Source organism: Vipera berus (genome assembly GCF_964194415.1).
Source record: "Vipera berus genome assembly, chromosome: Z".
Taxonomy (NCBI): Eukaryota; Metazoa; Chordata; class Lepidosauria; order Squamata; family Viperidae; genus Vipera; species Vipera berus.
This window is the reverse complement of record NC_138205.1, coordinates 32331107-32358642: the sequence shown is the minus strand read 5'-3', so window position 1 is coordinate 32358642 and position 27536 is coordinate 32331107. Positions and strand designations below refer to the sequence as shown.

Genomic DNA, 27536 nt, shown 5'->3' with positions numbered 1-27536 from the left:
ATTTAAAAGCACGGGAGAGGCAAAGTGCATTTTCCCTGAGCCACCTACATTCTCTTAACAGAACACAAGTTTGATTTTCATCAGCAATATCCCAGAAAGGTTTAGAAAGCACCTCCAATCCCACAAGGTTACTGCACATTCAGCAGAATGAGACAGAAAGTAAGCATGGGGGGAGGGGGAATCTCACTGCATGATGGGCTGCAGGTTGCAGACACGCACTGGTTGCCCTGTCTGCAAATACTACGTGCCAATTTGATAAAGCAAACCTAAATTTTCAGAAGGCATCTGAGAACAGACCTTATAGTGGAATATAGGCAGTGAAGTAGTTCTAATTTCCCTTCATTCTGACTTCCACTTTCATCGTAAATATGAAATAATATTCTGAAATAAGATGCAAAACCTCTGAGGTTAGTAAGTGCTCTGTTTGCCCTTTCTTTCAGGGTCAGGGAAAGCATTTTATGCATTGCTTTCTTTCTCCCATATGCCCAGCTTTCTTCCCTTCCCACTCCCCCCCCCCCCCGGAAAACTCAAAGAAGAAAATGGAATGTCCTCTTAATGAGGCAAAGAAATTCAGTAGTAAGAAAAAGATGATTTTCTCGAAGTGTCAGATTATGCCATTGCCCTCTCCTTTTGAAATGACCTTAAAGCAGTCCTGGCAGCATGAGACTATTAGGAAATAATGGGGAGGAGACCTTCCACTTATCTGTGCAATAACTTTAATGCACAAAACCAGCTGACAATGCAAAATTTCTTTTATTCCACCATGGTTCTTTGTTGTATATTGCCAGGCATCTAAAGCTCCTCCCCCCCTATAAGTTTGGTCTCTTAAGTGGTGAGCAACCTACCCATCCACTCCCAGTGACATCGTTCTGTAGGCGTATGTGAAGAATGGGCAAAGACTGCTTTGGCCTCCTGAGGCAGTGGGAGGGAGGTAGAAGGGACCCTAAAAGAAACTGTTACGCAATTGTCTCAACCTTACATTTTGAGAGTGTGTGTGTATGTGTGTGCATGCATGTCTGTGTGTCCCTTGTCCGTGTTTTGCAAGGCAGCTATGTTCCCCTGGTAACGGCAGGAGGATGTGACGTGATATCTCACTGACACAGAATGTGAACCCATCAAAGCCTTGGAGGTGAGCAATTTTGTCTAGAGGAGTAAGATCAATAGGGAAATATAGAGATATAGCCATATCATCTGAAGGTATTACACAGAGCAGGGGCTGGGGAGGTGGCATCATCACCCACCTCCACGTTGCACCAGTGGCAGAGGGAGTCTTGCTGATCCCCTGAAAGTGCAGTTGGATTGTCCTGGCATAGTAGAGGAGATACTATTTGCATCAGCTTTGTCTTTTCTGTCCCTTGTGGCCAATCCAACATTAGTGGTGGTGTGCCAAGCTCCTACTGCTGGTGTCACCATTATCTAGTCTCAGAGCAAGTTCAGCTTCGCCCAATGTCCCACCCAAACCCATAACCTTTGGTAGGACCATGCTTGCATCTTGCTCTACCTTTTCCTGGATGCTGATGTCCATCCCCTTCATTCCAGAGATGTCCCATAGGAATAGGGGAAAATGGGTCTAAGCCTATGTTGGGAAATGGTAATTCCCCCCCTTTTCTTTGCTTAACTCTTCTTCTGTTCCTGTTCTTTCTTTTTCTGTTTTTCTTTCTGCTTCTCCATCTTTTCCTGGGCTTTCTTCTCTTTCTCGACAGCTGCATTCAGCTCCTTCAGCTTTCTTTTTAAAAGAGACCGATCATGAGAGTTGCCGACACCAAGTGCCTGTGGAGATGGAGGAAGGATATAGCTGTAAAATCAAGTCATGCAGAGGAAACCCAGTGCATATTCTTGTGGTCCCTTGAATTACTGCGGTTTCTAATCAACAAACAATCCATACTTCAGCAGCAAAAGGATTGATTTGTAGACTGCATCTGAAATTGACAATCCTAGGCTAGATGGATAAAGAATCTGATCTGGTAAATAATGCTGTCTTCCTGTGATTCCTTGCATTTCAAATATGACTTGGATGTTTACATAATCCAGATCTTTTTCTAAAAGTTTGTCAACTTGGAATCCATTTAGAGAAAAATGTTTGAAACACTTGCTAATAAAAGTGCCTGTATTTAAGACCTGTGCTTACATAAATATTGAACATTTTCTACTAAAGCACAACTTGTTCTATCAGTGCTAAGTTTATACTTGTAGAACCAAAAATATGGACTAGAGCAGTGATGGTGAACCTTTTAGACACCAGGTGCCCAAAAAACGCCCCCCCCGCCCTGCCCACTCCGTCCCTGCCCCTGGTCTGCCCCCGCCCCACCCGCCCACAGGGCCACCTACCACCTCCATGGCCCGCCACAGATTGCCCAGGTGGCCCTGCAGTGCCATGGCAGCCAGGCCCTCCGCCCGTGCCCTGCAGCATCAACTGCACGCGACGGGGCACGAGGGCGGACTCTTGGCCCTGCTGCCTGGCTGCCATGTCCTTGGCTGTGCTGCTCTTCGCGGGCTGCGCCCAGGGGCAACTTTCCTCTGGGGGGGCTGCTGGTGAGGAGGGGGCTGTGGGGGGAGGCAGGGCTGGGGCGATGGTACCCATGCCCACATGTGCCAGAAGCGTGCTGCTTCTGGCACACGTGCCATAGGTTCACCACCACTGAACTAGAGGGCCTCTTTTTTTTTCAAACAGCATTTTATCTGCAATCTCCATAAACGGATCTATCTATCTTTCAAAAACCCATTTTCAGAGAATCATCTTCTCCCTTACCTTCAGCTTGGCTCCATCAAGGAGCAGCAACTGTTGTCCATCCACATCTTGAGCAGCAAATTCTGCCATGTACTGTTCCAGGTTCAAACTCTCCAGCCACTGCCCCACTTTCTGGCTGCTCCACATTGAAGCTGTACTCAGAGGCTCATCCAGAAACTTCAGGGAAGATTGTTTGTTGGGGAAGAAGGAGAAAGAAGGTGGAATCTGATGTTGTCAGTAATTCTTGTGCTTCATATGCAAAGTCTAAACTTCCTGGCACCATAGCTAGTCACCCATTTTGAGGGGGCACTTTTCATAAAGTTTAACTCCTTTTAAAATTGTTGGAAAAATGCTTATTTGCTTTCTCTATAATCACAGGCATCCACAGCAAACTACAATTATGTCAAAATGATGTCCTACAACATCTTGATAGAAATCTCTCCCCTGCATACTTGACATGTTTTATCATGACATGTGGTTCATCACTTGTCAATCAAAACCTTCTAGGGAAGCCTCCATCTACACAACTTCAAGATGTTTTAATGGAAGAATGTGGTAGAAATTATGCTATCTTTGTTGTCGATAATGTAATAATGGCTACTGATATTTATTCTTCTTCAGTAATGTATCAATATTCTATGCTTTAGATAACCCTCACTATCAACAGTTTCACATATCCAGAATCAATAAAACCCCAAACCCCAACACATGCAAAAAGGTATTTGTGTACCCACAATTATGCCTTTCTTTCATGTTTTTTTTTGCATGCATGACATGATGAATGGGGTTCTGTACAAGCTTCAAATACATTTTTCCTTTCATTTTATCATTTTTATTGAAAGTTTTAATCAATAAAAACAAATGCAAACTATTGAAAAGTAAAGGCAGAAAATAGAGAAAAGAAAAAGAAATAAAGATAAAAGTGCAGAAAGAAAGAACAAAAGGAAATCTAAACAAGCAGCTTCTGATTTCCTTTGCAGAAAATATAAGCTGAATTACAAAGTTATCTTTTACTCTACAATTACAAAAGAAAGATCACTCTTTGCAATTATCCAGGTTTTTTTTTCTAATCATACAACTTCAAGTACATTGCTAAAGGTTAGATTATTTGTGTAATGTCCCTGTATTTGCTCCTCACTTGGTTGCAGCAGAACATCACAACATTATTATATGCAGCGTACATCCTTCATCACTGAATGATTGCAAAGAGATAAGGTCTCTGCGTTTTTTTAACATCATACAGGTTATAATCACACTAATTACATCAGTTGGATAACTCTCCCTGTGGAATGCAGAGAATAACCACAGGCTATGGCCCAATTCCCATAAATTCTGCTTCTCATTATTCAGTTTTTATTACCATTTTATGCTGGAAATGACATGCAATTAAATCATGTAGTTTCTAATAACCCAAGTGATATTAAACATACTAGTATATTAATGCTTATTCATTTGTTTCAATGGAGATAGCAACTTGAATGGCTGACTTGTGGTGGGATGAATCCAGTGCTCAAAAGCAACGCACTATAAAAATAAATGTCTAGTCTGCATGAAGCATGAAGGTTGAACAGGCAAAAGAGGAATTGCAGCATTATTCTGCAGAGTTTGAAAACTAGGGGACTGACCTCATCAGATGATTGTGACAGTGTATGGTATGGATAGGAACACTTGGTCTCTGGCAGAGCCATGCTCAAGGTCTTAGGACTGCTGCTGGGAGGGGTGGAGTCATCACTTAGGGTGGATTCCTGGCAAAAAAAAAGCAGAATTAGAGAAGCTGAGAGCAGTATCTACCTCCTTAAGCACAGAGGGTGCGGATGACAAAATTGCTAAGAAAAGCAAACATACCTCTTGACATTTTGCACAGGTAGTCCTTGACTTGCAACAGTTCATTTAGTGACTGTTCAAAATTACAACAGCATTGAAAAAATGACATGTGACCATTTTTCACACTTACGACCATTGCAGCATCCCCGTAGTTATATATGATCAAGATTCGGATGCCTGACAACTGGTTCATATTTAGAACAGTTGTATTGTCCCAAGGCTTTTGCAACCTTCTTACAAGCAAAATCAGTAGGGAAACCAGATTCTCTTTTAACAACCATGTTACTAACTTAACAACTGTAGAAGAAAGGACATAAAAAGCTGGCAAAATTCACTTCATATTTCATTTAGCAACAGAGCTGAATTATGGTCATAAGTCAAGGACTACCTGTACTTCTGGGGAATTATCCAAGTCCACCTTTCATTTTTTTAATGTAAAAAAAAACTTCCCATAAGCCAAAAGCAGAGAGCTGTCTCATCTAATTGCTTTTCTCTTAAAAAGTGATGGTTTCGAAACATTTTAAATAAAAAATCCACTTCTTCATTCCCTGTTCCCATTCAGTACTGTTATTGAACAGCCTCATTGCATGAGCTCTAAGGGCAGGATCCCCATAAGATAAATAAAACACAGCTGCTGTGTTCATATGACATGATGTGCCCCAAGAAATAAAATGTCTCATGGCTTAATATGAAGCCCTGATTCGCACAATATGCTAAGGCAATGTTTTGGTTCCCACAACATGCTGGACTTATCCAACCCCATTTTAGCCTAGTCTGGCAGATAGTCCCTATGAGGTTCCAGCTCTCCCCGCCAATACATGGTTTTGAAACCTGGGAGGCAGATTTCTTGCAGCTGAAGGCCTCGTTCTTGGGGGAAGAGGTAGGAGAAGCTGTGCTGCCTGAAGAGGCTGAGCCTTTCCCGCTGTCTGTAAACCAGGAAAAAGGCATGAAGGGCGATCCCAAGGAACGGCTGGAACCCTCCATCAACTCCCTGCATAAGTCAGACAGGTAACAAGGAAAAGGGCCTCAGTAAGTTTTCTATTCCTTTTTTTTTTCCCTGAGAGTTGAATTTTACATGCATCATTCCTTGAGTGAAGTTGTGAGCTGGAATGTGCAAAATGTACCGTTCCAGCGATTGAATGTTCTGGAGAATGCCAGAATGTTCCATGTTTCTTCCAGATCATATTGATCCAATTGTTCTGGAGTCTGTTGCTTTTTGAGAAGTAAATCTGATGAGTCATCTTTCTAAAAAAAAATATGTGGGGACTGAATCACAATCTTTTTTTTTTCTTCTCAGAAGATTTTCTTCTGAAAAACAACCAGCACACCTCCAGAATTTCTATGGTTTGGAAGACAATCTGGAATGTTCTGTTCCTAGAATGGTAAATTTTGTACATCCCTTATTGTGTGCCAGCTAAGCCATGTTGAGAAATGAACAGAGCTGGTTTCAAAAGTGGCAAAATGATGCCTTTGTCAAGATTTTGAGATTAGTAGAAGGAAGCCCATCACCCTCATATTAACAAACCTGGTACTAATTTTGTCATTGGAGAAGACTGTATAACTGTTAGGCTCCAAATAAAGTACAGGCCTATCCACAGTCATCAATTGTTCTACAGTCTTTTATGTACAAATTCCAGGGGGGAAATTCTAGATGTGGAAACTGCTCTCCTAGGTGGTTGAACAAAGAAACACAGCTGTACTCTTAAAGAATACCATTTTGGGAGCTGTCTGCATTGTTCCTTGATAGGGGTTTGGGTCTTCCAGATTATTTTCAGGGCTCTACAAGAATGTAACTGAGAAGAGCTTTGGGAAATCCTAACCATTTACCTATTACCAACAGAGAGACGGTTGCCTCCCTTCTCTTTTCTGCTTTTCCCAGAAGATGCTCTCCTGAGGGTGACCCTGCAAGAGAGAAGCAACACAATTACAAGCATACAGAAATATTTGTGTAAACCCCTGATACCTCACAGTGATAGGAGCAGAAATTACCATATGGAAAACTCCAAGAAAATAAATTGGGCCATATACTGTACATTGTTTTTCTTACTAAGCCCAATCTCTAGGACTCACCCCAAATCCAGAAACTTCCGGCGTGTTTTCTTGTCAAGCCTAATTGTGGGGCTTTCCAGTTCTGGAGGACTAGTATCCCTGCTGTCATCTGGAAAAGAGGCAAGGGAGTCAGTGGCCTATTTCAGAAATGAGCAACCTAATGTACAACTGAGCTACCTGCCATTCAAAGTCTGCCTTTTATTCCAAGAGATTCTATTTAAGAAAGGGTTCTTTTGAATGTGCTTGGAGGTACATCTTATTGCTGCTCTGGATCTGGTTAAAAAGGGTTCTGAGCCTAAGTTCTGAATGAATTTACATTTCAGAAATAAGTCCCATGAGATGTTCAGGCATAAATCTATCTTGCCTATATGAAGATTTAATAGGATCTATTGAAGTGAATTTGAATTAAGTGCTTGTTCTAGTCTTGCAAATGTTAAAGAAATCATTGCTGCATAACACTTAAGCATAGCAAAAAATACACACACACACACACACATGATTCAGATTGGGTTTACACAGTGTGTCAAGACAGTTTGTATACTCATAATTTATTGAATAAGCCACAATTGTGCTAAAACATCATCTGTGTTTTACTTTGAAGAATGACTGTGTTCACTTGAAACTGTTAGCTAAAGTCTTTTTTATGACATTACACAATATGCATATCCAGCTTCAGAGCTAATGAAAGATACAGTTCCTCAGAAGACCATTGAGAAAACACTTTTTTCCTCTTCTCTACCTGTGAAACTGCCATTCATAGCTGGACATTCTGTAATTGGCACATCCAGTGCTTTTTTTGTAAAAGAAAAAGGTGCCGGAACTCACACATGTCATACAACCCACCTTGCCTACCCTACAAGGTTCTATCCAAAAAAGGTGCCGGAACTCCGTTCTGAGCGTTCAATGAGAAAAAAAAGCCCTGGGCACATCCCATTGGAGCCAATCAAGATAAGCGATGACTGATTGATTAGCTCATTGACTGATTTTATACCATCCTCATCCTTGTTAGAGAACATTATATAACTAGAATAAATAAATAATATAATGAAAGTTATAACTGAAAACAAACCCAAGTTTCTATGAGAGGGGAGCAGTAAAATAAAATTGTGGGAAGGAGTTGGAAGGGAAGCTTTAAAGAGTTAAATGTGGCATTCTAAGAAAAATCATAGGGGGGCAAATCCAAGAGTCTCAGATTGCCTAGCCAATAAAATCTTGACAATGGCAGAATGGGTATGTTCACATATATATTTGTTCCTTTTTCTTTTTAATTTGGAGAAGATTTTGCTCTTGTGAAAAGAACATACAAAGCTTAAGGCAATTACTTTGCCCCTAAAATCTCCCATAGGGCGAGATATGTTGCTCCCCACAGGATCTGAGGCCACAATTAAAATACAAAATGTCCATGTGTTAGTTGTTTCATTTACTAAATATATTTTTGTACAGCCATAATAAAGCATCAGCAGCCAGCAATTTCATGTCAAAACATGCAATTAAATCCAGAAGATAATGTTAACAAATAAACCAATAATCAATCAAAATGTAAGATATAGTTTCCTTGACACCAACAAGAAAGGCCCTTCAGCATCTTGGGAAAAGATTTCGGGACAGGTGCACCTGAATACAGACTGAAAATAGCCTAGCTACGCCCTATTTCAGGGGTAGGCAACCTTGGCTCTTTTATGACTTGTGGACTTCATCTCACAGAATTCCTGAGCCAGCCATGCTGGCTCAGGAATTCTGGGAGTTGAAGTCCACAAGTCATAAAAGAACCAAGGTTGCCTACCCCTGCCCTATTTCATAATATGATAGAACTGTAATTATAACCACAAGGGATCCAGCATGTATATGCATTTTCTTCCACTTGGAGAGAGGAATTCCAAATACTTTTATTGTTTAAAAAAAGTTAACATTTTAATTGGTGAAGAGCTTACTCAAGTGTTTTTGGGTACTAGAGACAGATGACTGGGACCCTCTTAACATTATCAGGTAAGCTGAGTAACTATATGGAAAGGAGAGAACTGTTATCTTCTAATAACAGTACTAAGGAGGACATTTCAATACCTGCTTCTCTTTCACATCCAGGCAAGAACCAGAGCAGTTTAAACTCAAAACCCCAAATATCCTTTGCAACCAATTGGTCTGAGTGGAGCTGAATTTGCTTTTCACAGTTATAGCATTGCTAGCTCTTCTTTCATCCTTCCCCAATTTCAAATGTTTTAAGCCAGGTGTTACCTTCACTGTGCCTCTCTCTTCGTGCATAGATGGGTGAGCTGTCTGAGCTGGGACAGGACCTGGGCGAAGAGCTGGTGGGCGTGCTCCCTAAGCCCTCCTGGGAGGGGGTGTTGGTCAGGGGTCGGTAACGGATGAGAGGAGAGGAGGAAACCTCTTCCTGTTCCAGGGACCTCTGTACTGTTGAGGCATCAAAGGAAAACTCAATGGTGCGAGTGAAGACTGAGGAACCAGGGAGAGATGATGAGGCATGGAGGGAGTCATGAAGAGGGGATCTCAGGTGATAGATTGGGCTTCCACAGCCTTCGCCCACCTGGAGAGGAAAGCGGAGATCAGGTTGCATGGGTTCATCTCAGAGACATCCCAACAAATCTCATCCAGGCACACCCAGGGGAGAGGGTGCCCTTCAGAAAGGCATAGAAAGAAACATGGTTTATTTCAGAAATACATTTCTAACATATTAACTTCTCCCAAACTATGCACTTTCAGTGTGTCTTCTGAGAATTCTCAGGTCTCTGGGTATCCTGGGAACATAGTCTGAATACATCCATTTCAGCTGTTGGCAGAATTGGCAACTGGTGATATATTTTAATAACATAGCTTCCCATGTGGCAAAAGAAATGGTCACATAGGACATTGTCATAACCCAATGGATTATTTGTTCAACTAAATTAGATGATCATTATGTTCTTAACCAGCTGGCAATTGTAGTCAAAATCCAACTGGGCCAATCCTTACTTTCCATCACTGCTATTCTTTCCTTTCTTTTTCTCTTTATATATTGATCATTATTGTCTTATCATCATCTAACTCATTGTTTTTGGCAGAGAGTACAGCACTCTATTTTCTTGAACAAAAGCCAGCATGCTCTAAGTACTAGGCATTCTGGATAATGTTCAGATGGATATTGAAAGAGAAGTATATAAAATGAATGAATGAAGGTTTTTTTAAAAGCCTATCTATATCCTGAGTGCAATCCCTACTGAATATAGCAAAATTTACTTCTGAGCTAACCCTTTGATTAAGCAAAGGAAACAGTTACTTAAAGCTATAAACTGTGATTAAGGCACCATGAGCTGCCCAAAATAGTTGCCTCATTGCTCCTAAAACAGGCACTTCTTCAGAGTAGAATGTCACTCCAACCTAGGATATCACTTTTGGAAATGACAGGAAGGGGACCTCAAAATGATCGCTGTAGCAGCTATAAAGCTAGCCACCATGACTGTCTCATATGGCATTGTTTGGAAGCTCTTCCAGTAAAAAGACTATTGGATAGAGGGCTAGCCAACTGGATAGTGAATAGTGGTATTGTTTTTTCTAAGAAGGGAGCATCCAGGAAAAATGCTTGGGAAGACAGGTGGGAGGAGCAGCAGATCTATATTCCCCCCTCCCAGCATTGGTTTCTTTAGGCCAGGGGTATGAAACTTGCAATGTCACATGACATGTCGCGACATATTGCGACTTTTTTTGCCATTGCTGGCAATGGTGTGGGTGCGGTTTCAGCATGAAGCATCTGGCCCGCGGGCTGGCAGTTTGACACCCCTGCGCCATCCTTCTCTCTCTCTCTCTCTCTCTCTCTCTCTCTCTCTCTCTCTCTCTCTCTCTCTCCCTGTGTGTGTGTATGTGTGTGAACCGATGTTCAAAATAAATTATGTGTGCACAAATGCATGCATATATTTGTGTATGTGTATGCAATAGTTTCTTTATTCTATGGTAGATGGTAAATATAAGAAAACCCCGGGTAAAATGTAAATTTATTTTATTTAACCAGTCTTTATTTTTATAATTAACTCAAGGCAACATACATATCTGATCCTCCTTCTCCTATTTTTCCCGTACTGTGAGGTGAGTTGAGCTGAGAGAAAGTGACTGGCCCAAAATCACCCAGCCAGTTTTCTTGATTAAGATGGGACTAGAATTCATAGTCTCCTTTTTTTAGCTTGGCGTTTTAACCACTGGACCAAATAATGGCAGCTAAAATAGTGATATGGCTTTTAAAGCCTGTTGTATCTTAATGTTTGAAACTTGTTTCATTTCTTGATTGCTCATTATCTGTAAATTAAAACCATTTCCCCGTCAACCATATAAAAATATTAAATAAATTGAAAAACCTTTCCCTTTTGAATATGGCCATCAGCTGTAGAGAAACTGATTGCAGAACACAAAGGTTCTGTTTGGGAACTTGTTTTAAAAGCCATGAAACCTGTGAAATAATAGCTCCTCCAGATGATCTCTCTGCTCTAATTCAGCTCAAGATGTTGAAGCTAGAAAGTGATCATGGGGTTTTCCTACTCAGCACATCTAGTAGCTTTGATGTAAATGTACACAGATTATCCTAAAATTAGCTATCGATCCAGTTGTGTCCATAGTGAGCCACAACAATTTCAAAATTGGGATACATACCGTGACATCCTTGCAAAAACAGCAGACCTTTCTTCTTATTAAAAACATTTTAAAACGAGAATACAGTGGAGATTTTGCCATTAAATTCAATACTTTGCACTTCTTTAAATCATAAATTCATTTAATACACTCTTTTTAGCCGCGCTGGCACAGTAGTTAGAATGTAGTACTGCAGGCTAATTCTGAAGACTCCCGGCTGCCAGCAGTTTGGCAGTTCGAGTCTCACCGGCTCATAGTTGACTCAGCCTTGCATCCTTCTGAGGTTGGTAAAATGAGGACCCAGATGGTTGGGGGCAACATGCTGACTCTGTAAACTGCTTAGAGAGGGCTGTAAAGCATTGTGAACTGGTTCCCTGCCTTGGAAGAGTGAGGAAAGTTCTCAGGGACAACTCACACCCTGGTCAGTACCTCTTTACTCTCCTACCATCGGGTAGGAGATACAAGAGTATAGCCAGCTGTAGCAGCTTCAATCCATGGGCTGTCAGGCTCTTGAACGGGAAATAACTTTATGTATGATTGACTTGCGAGGCCGGTGTGTTGTGTGCAATTAGCTCACATGGTGTAATAAGATGGTGGATTTGTTGCCCTGTGAGTTGGGGGGGGCAACGAAGGGAGGCTCAGCCAATCTCAATGTATACATGGTTGTACTTTGACAATAAAGGTTCATTCATTCATTCGTTTGTTCGTTCATACATGTCTAAATGCTATTGCTATTACTAATATTTATACTGAATAATAACTGTATATTTTCAGTAATTATATGTTCATTCATAATCATTTTTGAACACATTTTTGTTTTTATAAAGAATAAAAAGATAATAATAATAAAACAGTAGTTTTAAAATATCTGATTCCTTTTCTCTTTTAAATGGTACATCAAGAGTACACTGTATTTGTTTTATTATTAGTTCAACATGCTAAGCTGAAGTCAAAACAACCATGTTGTTAGTGTAAAATGCATAAAATATGATAAATGGCTGCACCAATAGTTCTTGAGCAATATAAGTGAATAGCATCTGGGCACCAACCTTCTTGTCCAAGATATCATCACCTTCTGCTGAGCTGACACTGTCTCTCAAGCGGGACCGAGAGGGGCGTTGTCTCCTGCCCTTGGCTGAAAGTTGGGCACGGGCCTTCTGTAAGCTACTGTCCAGCCTCTGGGTCTCTGGAATCACATCATTAAAATCTGGGAGTGAAAGAGAGAAACGGGAAGGGGAGCAGAATGGGGCAGGGACCAGAAAGAGAGGGCAGGCAAAAAAGAGTGTTGGAGAGAATGGGAGAAATGGAGGGATCATAAAGAAAAGGCAGAGAGAAGTAAGAACAGCACAGAGACAAGGAGCAAGTGTACAAGACAGCGTTCAGGGAAAATGCAGCCAAGAGAAGGAAAGGGAGGAGGCAGTTCAAATGAATCGCCCCCCCCGCCAGGAGAGGCGCAAAGAAGACGGCAATGGAATGAAGGGGTTAAAAGGGAGGGAAGATACAGAAAGAGTGTTCAGAGAAGAGAGGAACACACTGACATTCAGCATCCTCTTTTATAAATATACGATGGGAAGCTGGAGATGGCAAATTATACTAAACAGGCTTCTTATGGGATTGATGGATTATTACAGACCCTGTCTCCATGGAGATTCTTGACCATTGAGCAATGGCATCAACAAGACAATTTTCTCCACACTTCCTACCGGTACTTGCTCTCCATCAAGCATATGCTCATCCACCTATAGTGATTTCTTGCACACAAGGTCACATCCAGATGACAAGCTGTTGTGTATTAGATTCACTATATGGTGCACTTGACTTTAGCTGCATCTCTTACTCTGTCCTCATGGAAATGGTTATGCTAGAATGAGGATACATATATGATGTTTTCCAGGCCAAAGATCAGTCTCTGCCTTAGAGTGTAGGTTGGATTTTCCCTACAAAAGTTAACTTTCTGAATTAAAAGACACCAGATGGACACAGAATTGATAGGATTACACCTGAATCAAAAATGTAGAATCTGAGATCAGATGTGCTAATTAAATGTATCACAACTTTCAGCCTGCTTTGTCCCACTATTCCAGTCATATGGGAATTATCTCAATATACACTGTTTTCAAAATAGAAGAGGAAGATCAGAGGTGGAAGACCTATAATCCTTCAAATATTGCTAAATTATATGTCCCAGCATTCTTTTCCATTGCCCACACAAGCTGGAGCTGCCAAGATGTACAATTCTACAAAATCTGAACAGGTAAGTATGTTATATAGCTACATAGACATTACATTTTAATTCCAAAGAGATGGAAGGTGAACAATCAAGACCTATTTTATCTCAAAATGTACTTCTTTTGAGAAATTAAATGAACTGATGCACAACATGCCACATTTACTAATTTTGAGAAAGTCACCTTTGAAATGCTATCCTATAGGTATTGCTGTATACCGTATATACTTGAGTATAAGCCGACTCGAGTATAAGCCGAGACCCCCAATTTCACCCCCAAAAACTGGAAAAAGTTATTGACTCGAGTATAAGCCGATCCGCCGTTCTGCAAGCCTCTGCCGCCAGCAGAGGCTCGATCCGCCATTTTGCAAGCCTGAATACACAGGAATACCCTGTGTGGCCGCGGCTCGTCGGCAGGTCTCCGTTCCTCCTGCCGACCTTTGGGGAGGTTTGGGCGCCTCCCCAAACCTCCCCAAACGTCGGCAGGTCTCCGTTCCTCCTGCCGACCTTTGGGGAGGTTTGGGCGCCTCCCCAAACCTCTGCAGGTCTCCATTCCTCCGCGCAGACCTGCCGACCTTTGGGGAGGTTTGGGCGCCTCCCCAAACCTCGGCAGGTCTCCGTTCCTCCTGCCGACCTTTGGGGAGGTTTGGGCGCCTCCCCAAACCTCCCCAAACCTCGGCAGGTCTCCGTTCCTCCTGCCGACCTTTGGGGAGGTTTGGGCGCCTCCCCAAACCTCGGCAGGTCTCCGTTCCTCCTGCCGACCTTTGGGGAGGTTTGGGCGCCTCCCCAAACCTCGGCAGGTCTCCGTTCCTCCTGCCGACCTTTGGGGAGGTTTGGGCGCCTCCCCAAACCTCCCCAAACCTCGGCAGGTCTCCGTTCCTCCTGCCGACCTTTGGGGAGGTTTGGGCGCCTCCCCAAACCTCGGCAGGTCTCCGTTCCTCCTGCCGACCTTTGGGGAGGTTTGGGCGCCTCCCCAAACCTCGGCAGGTCTCCGTTCCTCCGCGCAGACCTGCCGACCTTTGGGGAGGTTTGGGCGCCTCCCCAAACGTCCCCAAACCTCGGCAGGTCTCCGTTCCTGTTTGGGGAGGTTTGGGCGCCTCCCCAAACCTCCCCAAACCTCGGCAGGTCTCCGTTCCTCCGCGCAGACCTGCCGACGTTTGGGGAGGTTTGGGCGCCTCCCCAAACCTCCCCAAACCTCGGCAGGTCTCCGTTCCTGTTTGGGGAGGTTTGGGCGCCTCCCCAAACCTCCCCAAACCTCGGCAGGTCTCCGTTCCTCCGCGCAGACCTGCCGACCTTTGGGGAGGTTTGGGCGCCTCCCCAAACGTCCCCAAACCTCGGCAGGTCTCCGTTCCTGTTTGGGGAGGTTTGGGCGCCTCCCCAAACCTCCCCAAACCTTGGCAGGTCTCCGTTCCTCCGCGCAGACCTGCCGACGTTTGGGGAGGTTTGGGCGCCTCCCCAAACCTCCCCAAACCTCGGCAGGTCTCCGTTCCTCCGCGCAGACCTGCCGACGTTTGGGGAGGTTTGGGCGCCTCCCCAAACCTCCCCAAACCTCGGCAGGTCTCCGTTCCTGTTTGGGGAGGTTTGGGCGCCTCCCCAAACCTCCCCAAACCTCGGCAGGTCTCCGTTCCTCCGCGCAGACCTGCCGACCTTTGGGGAGGTATGGGCGCCTCCCCAAACGTCCCCAAACCTCGGCAGGTCTCCGTTCCTGTTTGGGGAGGTTTGGGCGCCTCCCCAAACCTCCCCAAACCTCGGCAGGTCTCCGTTCCTCCGCGCAGACCTGCCGACCTTTGGGGAGGTTTGGGCGCCTCCCCAAACGTCCCCAAACCTCGGCAGGTCTCCGTTCCTGTTTGGGGAGGTTTGGGCGCCTCCCCAAACCTCCCCAAACCTCGGCAGGTCTCCGTTCCTCCGCGCAGACCTGCCGACGTTTGGGGAGGTTTGGGCGCCTCCCCAAACGTCCCCAAACCTCGGCAGGTCTCCGTTCCTGTTTGGGGAGGTTTGGGCGCCTCCCCAAACCTCCCCAAACCTCGGCAGGTCTCCGTTCCTCCGCGCAGACCTGCTGACCTTTGGGGAGGTTTGGGCGCCTCCCCAAACGTCCCCAAACCTCGGCAGGTCTCCGTTCCTGTTTGGGGAGGTTTGGGCGCCTCCCCAAACCTCGGCAGGTCTCCGTTCCTCCGCGCAGACCTGCCGACCTTTGGGGAGGTTTGGGCGCCTCCCCAAACCTCCCCAAACCTCGGCAGGTCTCCGTTCCTGTTTGGGGAGGTTTGGGCGCCTCCCCAAACCTCCCCAAACCTCGGCAGGTCTCCGTTCCTCCGCGCAGACCTGCCGACGTTTGGGGAGGTTTGGGGAGGCGCCCAAACCTCCCCAAAGGTCGGCAGGAAGAACGGAGACCTGCCGAGGTTTGGGGAGGTTTGGGGAGGCGCCCAAACCTCCCCAAAGGTCGGCAGGTCTGCGCGGAGGAACGGAGACCTGCCGAGGTTTGGGGAGGCGCCCAAACCTCCCCAAAGGTCGGCAGGAGGAACGGAGACCTGCCGAGGTTTGGGGAGGTTTGGGGAGGCGCCCAAACCTCCCCAAAGGTCGGCAGGAGGAACGGAGACCTGCCGAGGTTTGGGGAGGCGCCCAAACCTCCCCAAAGGTCGGCAGGAGGAACGGAGACCTGGGGAGGTTTGGGGAGGCGCCCAAACCTCCCCAAAGGTCGGCAGGAGGAACGGAGACCTGCCGAGGTTTGGGGAGGCGCCCAAACCTCCCCAAAGGTCGGCAGGAGGAACGGAGACCTGCCGAGGTTTGGGGAGGTTTGGGGAGGCGCCCAAACCTCCCCAAAGGTCGGCAGGAGGAACGGAGACCTGCCGAGGTTTGGGGAGGTTTGGGGAGGCGCCCAAACCTCCCCAAAGGTCGGCAGGAGGAACGGAGACCTGCTGAGGTTTGGGGAGGCGCCCAAACCTCCCCAAAGGTCGGCAGGAGGAACGGAGACCTGGGGAGGTTTGGGGAGGCGCCCAAACCTCCCCAAAGGTCGGCAGGAGGAACGGAGACCTGCCGAGGTTTGGGGAGGCGCCCAAACCTCCCCAAAGGTCGGCAGGAGGAACGGAGACCTGCCGAGGTTTGGGGAGGTTTGGGGAGGCGCCCAAACCTCCCCAAAGGTCGGCAGGAGGAACGGAGACCTGCCGAGGTTTGGGGAGGTTTGGGGAGGCGCCCAAACCTCCCCAAACGTCGGCAGGTCTGCGCGGAGGAACGGAGACCTGCCGAGGTTTGGGGAGGCGCCCAAACCTCCCCAAACGTCGGCAAGTCTCCGTTCCTCCGCGCCCTGCCTGCCTGCTTCTTTCCGCTGCGGAAAGAAGCAGGCAGGCAAGGCGCGGAGTTTGGGGAGGTGCGCGCGCACCTCCCCAAACCTCCCCAAACTTCGGCAGGTCTCGGACGGCGGTGGCTTGGGAGAGGTGCGGGCGATCCCGGAAGCACCAAAGCCTCGGCCGCGCACAAGTCCTCGGTAAGTTTTTTTGTTGACTGGAGTATAAGCCGAAGTGGAATTTTTCAGCCCAAAAAGTGGGCTGAAAAATTCGGCTTATACTCAAGTATATACGGTAAGTAATCTTGTCTAATATAGACTTTCACTATCAACTGGATGTCAACTGATTTTGATAAACATTGATGGCAATGCAATCTTCTCACCCAAGTATTCATTTGTGCTAAATGCATATTCTATATTGGATAGAACGACTTGTCTCCAGAAGTTGTGGATGCTCCATCACTGGAAGTTTTAAGAAGAGACTAGAGAATCGTCTGAAATGGAATAGGATTTCCTACCTGAGCAGGGGGTTGGATTAGATGACCTCCAAGGTCCCTTCCAACTCTGTTATTTTGTTCTGTTCTATTTCTAGAAGATTCAACAGAGCCTACTCACAAGCAAGCAAGTGATGAATTGCATCCTAATTATTTCAGAAAAATACTTTCATTTATTCTTTCTTATTGAACGTTTTGTTGAGGAAATAAGCATCTTGCTCCTGCTGCTCTGTTATCAGTCATCATATCCTCCCAAAGTGGTTTTTATAACAGATAAGAAGAGTGACAGGTGAGTTACACTGCACACATATTTGTGGGTAGCTCCTATTCATGGATACAGTACAATTCATAGATTAATAATACCATTGTACATCTCTCTCCCCCTCTTTTATACACACACACACACACACACACACACACACAGCCTGAGCTCTTAAGTATTCAAATTCTCTCCCACATGCAGAGACACAATTGCATCATTTGCTGTATATAGCTACCATTTCAAGAACATTTTCCCTAGGTACTATTTCGTTCCATGCACTGAATGAATCAAGTAAGCTGGTTAATTTCAGATAACATTAATTGTGTGCACACTCAGAGATTTTTCTCTGTGTCCACATATACTGTATAGTCCTATGTACAGCTGAGTACCGGTATCTTTTGAGTATTGAGTTAGCTACTATTTATCACACAGAATAAAAAATATGAAACCTTAATACTAAAGGGCATGAAATATCAAACAGCAGTGAGCATAAAAAACAAATAGGACCTGCTGAATTTTGGAAAACTAACATTTAGACTATGAATATTCTTGGCCAGAGAATTCTTGCGCTATCAGTTTCAGATGTGAGAAAATTAAATCTATGCTGAGAATTCCATGTAAATTGCAAAATTCTCAAATATTGCTACCCCAGGGAATGGTATGTTTGAATAAACTTAATGTAAGCATTACTTTTGCAGAGAATGGAAAATCTGTTTATATCTATATCTCATTCACACAGAATCAAGGAACAGATTTTTCCATCCCCTGCCAAATGATATGAGTCAATTCCTTGCCCCATTTTCCTCTTAATGCAACTGGATTTTCTGAATCTATCATCACCAAAAAAAAAAAAATACCCAGGCCATCAATATGGCAAGGGTAGTGAGAGCCAGCCTCTTAACTTGCAGGTGTAAGTCATTTGCATTAACTGAGGTATAGCCTAAGCAGGCAGAAAAGCAGAATCAAGCTTCATTTTGGTTCGTGTGATTTATTCTGAGTGAAATTGTGGTATTCTTGCCAGAGTATGAATATGTTACATGGGCTCAGAAAGAGTAAACCGAACTTGCTTACCATGCTAAATAAAATTCAGCTTTATTCTGAGTGTCATTAATTAAATTATTATGTTAACATCCACCATTTTTAAGACAGCTTTCATGTGGGTAAGAAATAGAAATAAAAATGTAATGATGAAGGAAGTAAAAAGCTAATAATGAAGGAAGGACTGTTTGGTGTTGTGTAGGATCTCATGTCCACTTTCTCAAAGTTATAGTAGTGACAACAGAAGCACACTGTCAAAACTAGAAGCATTCTTATGAAGACTAGCTCTCTTTGATTAGTCTATAGACAAAACAATGTGTAAATCTCATAGGACACAAAGATGGAAAGTAAGCAAAATAATTTTTAGTGGAGTTAAATGTAATCCAGATTAAAGACTGCGTAACATCAAAAGTCTTCAAATTTCAACATTTACATGAAGTTGCTAAAGTAAAAATCCACAAGCACTGAAGTATCATGGCAGGCAGTTATATACAGTATCTCCATCCTGAGCTGAACAGTAAATACAAAGAAAGTCTTGTTACTAAGGTCTGAATGGGTGGTGGTGGGGAGAAACAAGCTCAGGTCAACCTCTGCCAGAGTTCTCGCTGATTCTAAAGCCAGCTGACTCCCACACAGGTCCAGATTTGATTCTGAATGGAGTTGTACTCCCCATGGCAGAGCAAACTTGCAATCTAGCTGTGCTGATAGATTTATGATTCATGTGGAAGAACAGGAGGAGGCCATGGCTAGGACAACCCTCACCCAGCTTCAGTTGGTGCATTGATTGCAGCCTTTCCAGAAGCAGAAGGTATTAGCAAAGATCTCTCATTCCTTTGTCACCTCGTGGTTGGACTTCATTAGCTTACTTTCCATTGAGCTGGTCTTGAAGATCATTTGGAAATATTTAACCTGTGAAATGTATTATAGTAAACTTCTGTTATAGGAACTAGAGTTAGTTTCTGTCATGGATTTTTTTTAAAAAAAACAACCAAACTAATAACTAGATTGAACGGTCTCGATGGCTATAAAGCACTGAAAACTCGGCAGTTGGTTGAGTTTTATACTTTCTTTCAGTGGAGATGGTGGTGGGGCAGGGATGTACTTTACAAAAGAAAAGCTTAAAATAGAAGGAAAAGGAAATTGTAAATTATAAATGCCTATAATTATTGTAGAAATTAATAGTCAAACTGTTTTTTATTTTAACTATTTTCTATCAGCTCTTTTTCATTTGCTGCTTTCTATTTCTGTTAAAGTCTTTACTTTTTCTTTATATTTTCTTTTTGTTTATTCCTGGTTTGTTTTTCTTGATTCATCTCTTCTTCTGAATCTTTGCTCCATCTGAGGAAACAGACTGAAGAACCTTTATTTCAGACCGTCTGAATGAATGAAATAAATGTTTCTCTCTCCAGGTTTTTCAGCCACTCCCTTCTTTCCTGTTGCTTTTTCTCAATGGGACATTTTCGTTCTTTAACTTTTTTTTCTTTTGGCTCTTTTTATTTACTTCTTCCTTGTGTGATCTGTACTGGCAGTACTTCGGGGCACCTATCTTGTCTTCCCTCCTTCTTGCCTCCTGCCAAACACTGTGGTTTGATTGACAGTTGTGGTTTGATTGGCTGCTGGGTCATCCTGATGGTGTGGGAGGGCCAAGAAGGGAGAGGGAGGAAGGAAGGGGAACAGGTGCTGTTACTCTGCTCAGGCAGTCTGTCTTTCCACACTTGCCAGTTTGCATCCATGTGCAATTCAACTGCTATTGTCAAGCCTTAATAAATATAGGCTCAACACAATCCCTGTAGCTCTGAAGAACTATGAATACGTTGCATATAAATGGAGGTGGAGGAACTTTTTGAAGAAGTAAAACACAGCACCATTTTATGCTTAATTATACATGTCCTAATACAGAGATCTAAACAGACTAGATTATATTTTAGATTCTTAAGATCATTCCTTTACCAGAAATTCACAGTGTTAATGAACATTCTCCAAAATGAAAGTAGGTTAAATAATTGAAGATTTGAAATTAAATAAGGCCCTTGGAGTTGATTTAATGGCATTGTTGCAGCTGATTATTTTACAAAGATTGGAAATGATTGTCTTCTGTTCTTTGTTTAATTCAATATTGCAATCACATCTTTAATCCTTGGCATCAAGTCTTTCAGTTATGATGCCAAAGCCTCACAGACATGACTACTAATTGAATAATAGTGACCAACTGCAGATTTGAATCAAGATAGAACAATGTTTTTATAACTTGTTAAATTCAACATAAATTATATTAATTTTGTTCAAGATGTATTTATAAAATAGCAGATCCAAATTAGAGGACCTTTAAACCAATTATCAGAAATTCACCAAAAACCTGTTAGTTACTTTAATTACAGATATTTTTAAAACTTCTACCAGCCGCAATAGTTCTAGTTGTTTAAACTGAGCTATGTTTTGTCCTCCAAAATGTTTACACTGGTTTGAGAGTTTCCAAAAAAATGTTTATGAAATTTTAATTAAAAATTCCTGTTTGGAAATATGCAAGTTACCTCCCCTGCAACCCAGGAGAGAATATATATTTAAACTATTTGTACAGCTGCCCATCTTAAGTCCAATTCTGAATGGCTTGCATATCTATGTTTTTAGGTGCTATAATTCCAGGCAGGGTCACAGACTAAAAGGTGCCCTCCAAAATCCAACACAATCTCTCTGCCTCTGCCCTCAAACTCCACCCTGCTGAATTGAAAAGAGTAGAAATGGAAAATGCCCAGCAGGCAGTACAGAAGGTCATACCAACAATATCAAAATGTACTGGTTGGTTTCTTTACTTTCCAGCTATGTCCTAAGTTGAGCATGGAGATAATTGGCCACATCATGAGAATTGTATAGCTCTATAATGCCTAATGAATGCTTATGCACATTTTTGAATGTGCACCGTTGTTCAATGATTCTGTCAGGAATTGAAGCACATGAATTTTGGAAGAGAGCTGTTTTATGAGAATACCGACCCAAAGGTTATTGGGAGAATGGGCCACAAAAAATTAGAGCCATTTTGTTGTACTGGTTAAGATAGTAAACAAGGAACTGGGAGTCTATAATTTCTAGTCCTTCCATAGGCATGGAAGCTAGCTGGTTGAGCCAGTCAATTTCTCTCAGTCCAACCCATCTCATATTGTTGTGGTTGTGGAAAAAATAGGAAGGGCCATATGTATGCTAAATATTATAGCTAAGCCATATCAAGCAACATGGTCTAAAAAAACAACAGAGATGTGGAATTCTAACAAAAAATCAGCCACATCTTGCCCAAATTCAGTCTTCAGAAACTCTTCTGGCAAGGCTCCCACAAAGCTGAGCCTCTGCCAATCAAATTGGACAACATTGGACTAGGTCAGGGGTCTGCAATCTATGCTGGCTGAGGAATTCTGGGAGCTAAAGTCCACAAGTCTTAAAGTTCTCAATGTTGCAGACCCCTGGGCTAGGTATAATACTATTAGGCTATATGAGAGGAAAGTGTCATAGCGATTCCACCTCACTGAAAAAGTGCTACTTTGCTTTAAAGATGCAGTTCATCTCAAACCTCCTCGAAATGTAGGATATCCTTGTTTAGCAACTGCTTTGTTTTACAATGGTGATGAAGAAGTAGCTTTATGACCAATTTTTGCATTTATGACCTTCATAGATCTATACAGCAAAATTAAGTTTGTAAACCCAGTCATGGTTTCACTTAGTGATCGTTTCACTTAACGATCAACTTGCTGGTCCCAGATTTCTTCACAAACTTCTGCTGCAAGAAAAACCATTGCCAGTCTGAATTTGGCATAAACTTTAAATGACTCTATGAAGTGGATATATGGTGAGAATATCTCTATGCAAATCATATGCTATGAGTTTCCCCACCACACCAACTTGTAAACAGTGCCATCTTCAGCAAATTGCAATGGTGCTTGAAAGGACAGCACACACCCTCTGATATCATTGTACAAATGATTCCATGGCATGCCTACATTCTGATAGCTGAAACAATTATGCAAATCTCTGCATTTGCACGTAGATGTCATTTGCCCCAACTTGTTCCCTCTCACTGAAAACCTATGTTCCTGCACATCTGGGAGTGGAAGTTGGAAATTATGTGGGTTTGGAGTAACTTCATGCATCTCTTTTGCCCTTCCAGCCTTGATATCAGAATATTGTCTGCAACAAGGATCTCAGTAGGATTCATATATTTCTGCTAAGGAAGCAGTCACTGGATTGAAGACAGATGGCATGAAGATGGAAAGGCATACAGTACTTACCAAATATTTCATCTGCATCTTGGAGCTTGGAGGAAGACATGATGAAGTCAATCTGTAAAGGGATCAACACACACAGAGAGAAAGAGGGAGTACATAAAAACCATAACTGAGTCTTTCAATGCACTCCAGAATATGGAGAAATAAAGCAAAAAAAATTAGCAACTCCACCCCAATTCAGGAAACAGATCAAATCCTGCTTTGTTTCAAAATGCATCTCCAAAAATACATTCTTAGGCATCAATGTTGGCATAAAATGCAGCTGGAGGCCTATTAGCAATTCTGCTTATCTGACATGACAGGCCAACTCTTGTAATGCCATACTAACAATTACTTCTCCTATATTTTTGAATGAAATTTTACAATTTTTTTTTAAAAAAAGGTTTACTAGGTAGCAGCTCTGGTTGATGCTTTATATTAGGAGATGGCCTCAATATAAAGGTTGCATTAGATTCATTTCACTTGTTTGTGGCCCCAATGGACAGACTGAAAATAATCCTACAAAGTGGTTTATGCATGAGGATAAGGGTACCATTTCTAGCCAAAATTTTTAGAAAAAAACCATAGGTCTGTATCTGACCTTGAGGCTGTAAACACTCTATGTCTGGGATGAACGGTGGCCTCACATGTCCCCAAAAAGAGGATACAGAAAGACATAACTGTAACAAATAATCAATAGTTTTCCCATCAGGAAGCTTCAGCCTAGAGGCTGATCATTGACAGGCACTTGCAACAGGCTGTTCTCTATTTATAGGGTTTTTTTCTTCTTTAATCTGTTTTTTTTTTTAAAAAAAACTTCAAATACAGCAAAGGAGGGTAATCTATAGTTTAAATGCTGTAAATACACTTTTTTATGCATACCTGCTGAAATCTACCATCAATTTCTGCCTGCCCAGATGGTGGTACCTGTCCAGGTAGTGTGGTTTTCCACTGAATTTTCTTGTAAACAATTATAAAGGTAAAGGTAAAGGTTCCCCCGCACATGCGTGCTAGTCGTTTCCAACTCTAGGGGTCGGTGCTCATCTCCGTTTCAAAGCCGAAGAGCCAGCGTTTGTCAGGACGTCTCTGTGGTCATGTGGCCGGCATGACTAGATGCCAAAGGCGCACAGAATGGTACCTGTCCAAGTAGTGTGGTTTTCCACTGAATTTTCTTGTAAACAATTACATAAGTATGTGAATACTTAGGAATTCTTTAAAGGATTAATATGTATATGTGTGTGTGTGAAAGAGAGAGAGGGAGAATCTCTATTATATGCTTTATTTATTAGAGTTTGGACAGGCTATCAAATAATCTAGAGTTACTTATTTTACAATATTTCTAGCCTACATTTCCATTGTAAAAAAAGTCCTTACATTATTTATAACAAAGTGCCATAGCTGTATAACACTAAAAAAAACCTTAGTGACTGGGAAAAGATTAACATTAAAAGTTTTTTTTAAAAGTTTCCTGCAAACTCTAGCACTGTATCAAAACTTAGAAACCAATGGAAAATAATTCCTGAGTACAGGTTTCATAGAAACTTTGTGGGATAAAGGCTTATTGAAAACATAAAATGTAAATAACAATGAGAAATTCTTACTAAATCAGCTTTGTAATTTGGATAGGATAAAAGCAACAGCAGTGTGAAGTAAAAAGCCAAAGGAAAACCAGCAAGTGCAGAATTAAACAATGCAAAAATAAAAAGCTCTCCAGCCATTTTGAAAATGCCTTGATTTAAGCATCTAAACACGTCAACCTTTAATTTTTCACCCACCCCCACATGTTTCCCCTCCCCCCCACCCCATATGCTGCTTCTTTGTAGACTGGGGAGTGGAGGGGAAAGGAAGGCAAATCGGACTGGAACATATTAATAAAGAAGGGTGGAACATACCAATCTTAAAGCTGTGAGGCTCACTGATTCCTTTCTTGTATGGGGGTGGAAATTCATTCTGTACTGTACGTGCATTTAATATTTGCATGACACTGTGGCTTGATAGGCCTCTCCACTCCATCAAACAATTGTTAACATTAGCCAGGCTACCCCGCTGGCCAATTTTCCATATCTAACCCCACCCGTCTCTCTGACACAAAAGCTTTGTGAATTTTCTTAGCCTGATGGGGAAGCTGGAGATCAAATGGAATATAGAGGAGAAAGGAGGGGGGGGGAATCCCACATGTCTGGGCTGCATGTTAGCCACTGCTTAGGCTTGCCTGTTAGAGAAATGAGATGGAATCTCCTGGGCAGGAAAGAGAGGGCAGGAGGTGCGTTAGGGTTGGAAGAAGATGAAAAATAAACAGAGGAAAGAGGGATATCATCAAGAGGAATCAAGGACATCCAAAAAGCCTTACTAGCTTTGTCAGAGCCAGGAAAGAAAAAGGCTGAAGCCTAGAAAGCATTCCCATGTGCATCCTTGCAAACAGGAATCATTTGTAGATCTCTGTGATTGTCTCAAAATGGAGTAAGAGGTGCTCTCTTATAAGTACTTGTTGTATAATCGTATTAATGTTTATTGCAGCTGCCAGTAAAATTTTGTCTTTGTGTGTGTGAGAGAGAGAAAGAAATGGTGTAGAGCAGCTTTCCTTTGGAACATTAGTATGTCATTCAGACAAGTGGATATCCCTATAGAGCAGGGGTGTCAAACTCAATTTCATCGAGGGCCGCATCAGCATTGCGGTTGCCCTCAAGGGGCCGGGTGAGTATGGCCAGGGTGGGCGTGGCCTACTGGGTGGGCGTGGCTAGAGTGCATATGGCCTACTGGGTGGGCATGGTCAGCTCTACATCGTTGGCATTAAAGGTGCCTATGGGGGCCTGGGCAGGAGTGGGACAGATCTGAGGGTCTCTGGCAGAAGGAGGGTCTCTGGGCCAGGGCCAAGGCAGTGGGGGCCGTTCCCTCACTGTTTCCAGGATGGCTTCGCGGGCCGCATGAAACCACTTCGCAGGCCGGATCTGGCCCCCGGGCCTTGTGTTTGACATGTCTGCTATAGAGAACTGTGAATGTGTATGGGATATTGCCCTGTTTCTGGAAATGGTTTGTTGTTATCTCCTACATAACTGGGGCTTCGTCCAGACACTCTTGCTACCAAATGTATCCACCACCAAAGTCCATTTAGGCATGAGTTGTAAACAGGACGGCCTGTTGTTGTTGTTGTTGTTTTCATTTCTGATACTCTCCTGCCTTCTGTGCTTTCAAAACTCCCAGGTATCTGGCATCACTAGAGAGGGGGAGAAGCAAAAAGAAAAGACAAACAGGGAAGGAAATGCTTTGGGGACATTTGTAGCAAAATAAAGAGAGGAAAGGAAGAAAATTCGGTAAAAGGAAATGGAAGACAAACCTATCCTTTATAGAAAGCTTGCCAGAAAAGAAATACATAGGCCAGCAGCACAGACAAGGCCTACCTGTACATTCCCTCTCCCCTCCCTCATGTACAATAGCATCGAACCCATCAGCTTAATCCATGTCTTCTTTGCAAAAGAGTGCAAGCTGCTGTCCAAGAAACAGCTCAGCTTCTGTGGAACGTTTCTGCTACTGAGTTCACAACATCCTTGCAGGGCAGATTGAGAGGAAGAAGCAAATGTCAGAAAGCTACTCTGGACTTCCAAACCAGGTTCCCTCCCCCACGCCAATCCACATGAGCACTGCAGTCACTGCACCATCTCTTTCCCAATTCATGGGGGTGGGGGAGAAGGGGAGAATTAACTGGATGTTTAAAATCTCTTCCTGGATTGGTGAAAGGCAATAGAATAGAGAAGAGATGGAATTCCACCCACCAACCTGTGGTTTGGAAGCACAGCCGGGGATTTAATTTAGTGAACAGTGCAAAACTAAGCAAGTTTATTAAGTAGTGTGAAAGTACTCTGTTGATCGTTTTTTTTTGCCGGCTTCCTGCTGATTAATATAGTCATCCCTTGCAGTTGAAGAAGTCCAATAAAGCTGAGCAGAGAAAGAAAACTGGGGACTGTGCCAAAGGGAAATAAGTCGTTCGTGTTCAAAATATTATCTGCATTTCAACAGAAGTTTATTTTCCACAAGATAACAAATATAACTGGGTTACTAAAATTGATGGAGACTTTATAGTAAGAATGACTGATAGAAAGCCAAATTATAACACACCAATCTGCAAAGGGTGGGGACTTTCAAATGTAGCAAAGTACTGGTTTGTCCCTTGCCTTGCCTTTACTTCATAATAAGAAGTCAACCCTGATCGACCAATCAGAATAGAGCTGGAAAGGACATCGGAGGTCTTTTTTAATCCATTTGTTTTTTTTATTTATTTGATTTTTATCCATTTGTTGATTTGCTTTGAAATCTCCTCCAGGAGATCCGTTTCCTTCTCTTTTCCTATCAGACTTCTAGGAATCTCTGCAACTCTCCTTTCCAGGTGGGATCAGAAAGAAACATGGGGTGTGAGAAGAAACCTTTAACAGGGGACGACAGCTAAACCACAAGGCAACAGATCAGCTTCAACACAAGAAAATCAAAACCTGAGGAAGATTGGAATAGTTTAGTGTTGACTGGACGAAATATCACTTTTGAAGCTAAAGGCCCAAATGTAATTCATTGGTGATATTGTCCTCCTTCTTTATCTTCAGGCTCTTTCTCAGCTACAAAAATGTCGGAAATTTATTGTAGCGCTGAAACTAACATATAAACACAAGAGGGAAAGGTTGGGGGATACAGAAGCGTGGCTTACCTGAGGCACCAAGACATCTTCAAAAACCTAGAGATCTAAGGATCTCATCACTGCAGTTTCTAAGTCTTTCCATCTTCTCCCAT

The 27536-nt window shown here is 43.1% G+C and overlaps 1 protein-coding gene across 1 annotated transcript; it reads right to left on the bottom strand.

The window, feature by feature from the left end:
• Positions 1-1614: 1614 nt before the first annotated feature.
• On the bottom strand, positions 1615-27536 carry SAMD14 (sterile alpha motif domain containing 14; the record flags this gene model as incomplete). The annotated part of the gene is made up of 10 exons (XM_081345530.1): positions 27454-27536; positions 22785-22836; positions 12262-12419; positions 8834-9143; positions 6623-6710; positions 6380-6454; positions 5384-5543; positions 4354-4473; positions 2750-2905; positions 1615-1770 (listed from the first exon to the last, which is right to left on the bottom strand). The coding sequence occupies exons 2-10, from the start codon at positions 22822-22824 to the stop codon at positions 1615-1617; spliced, it is 1263 nt and encodes a 420-aa protein (XP_081201656.1). The 5' UTR covers positions 22825-22836; positions 27454-27536.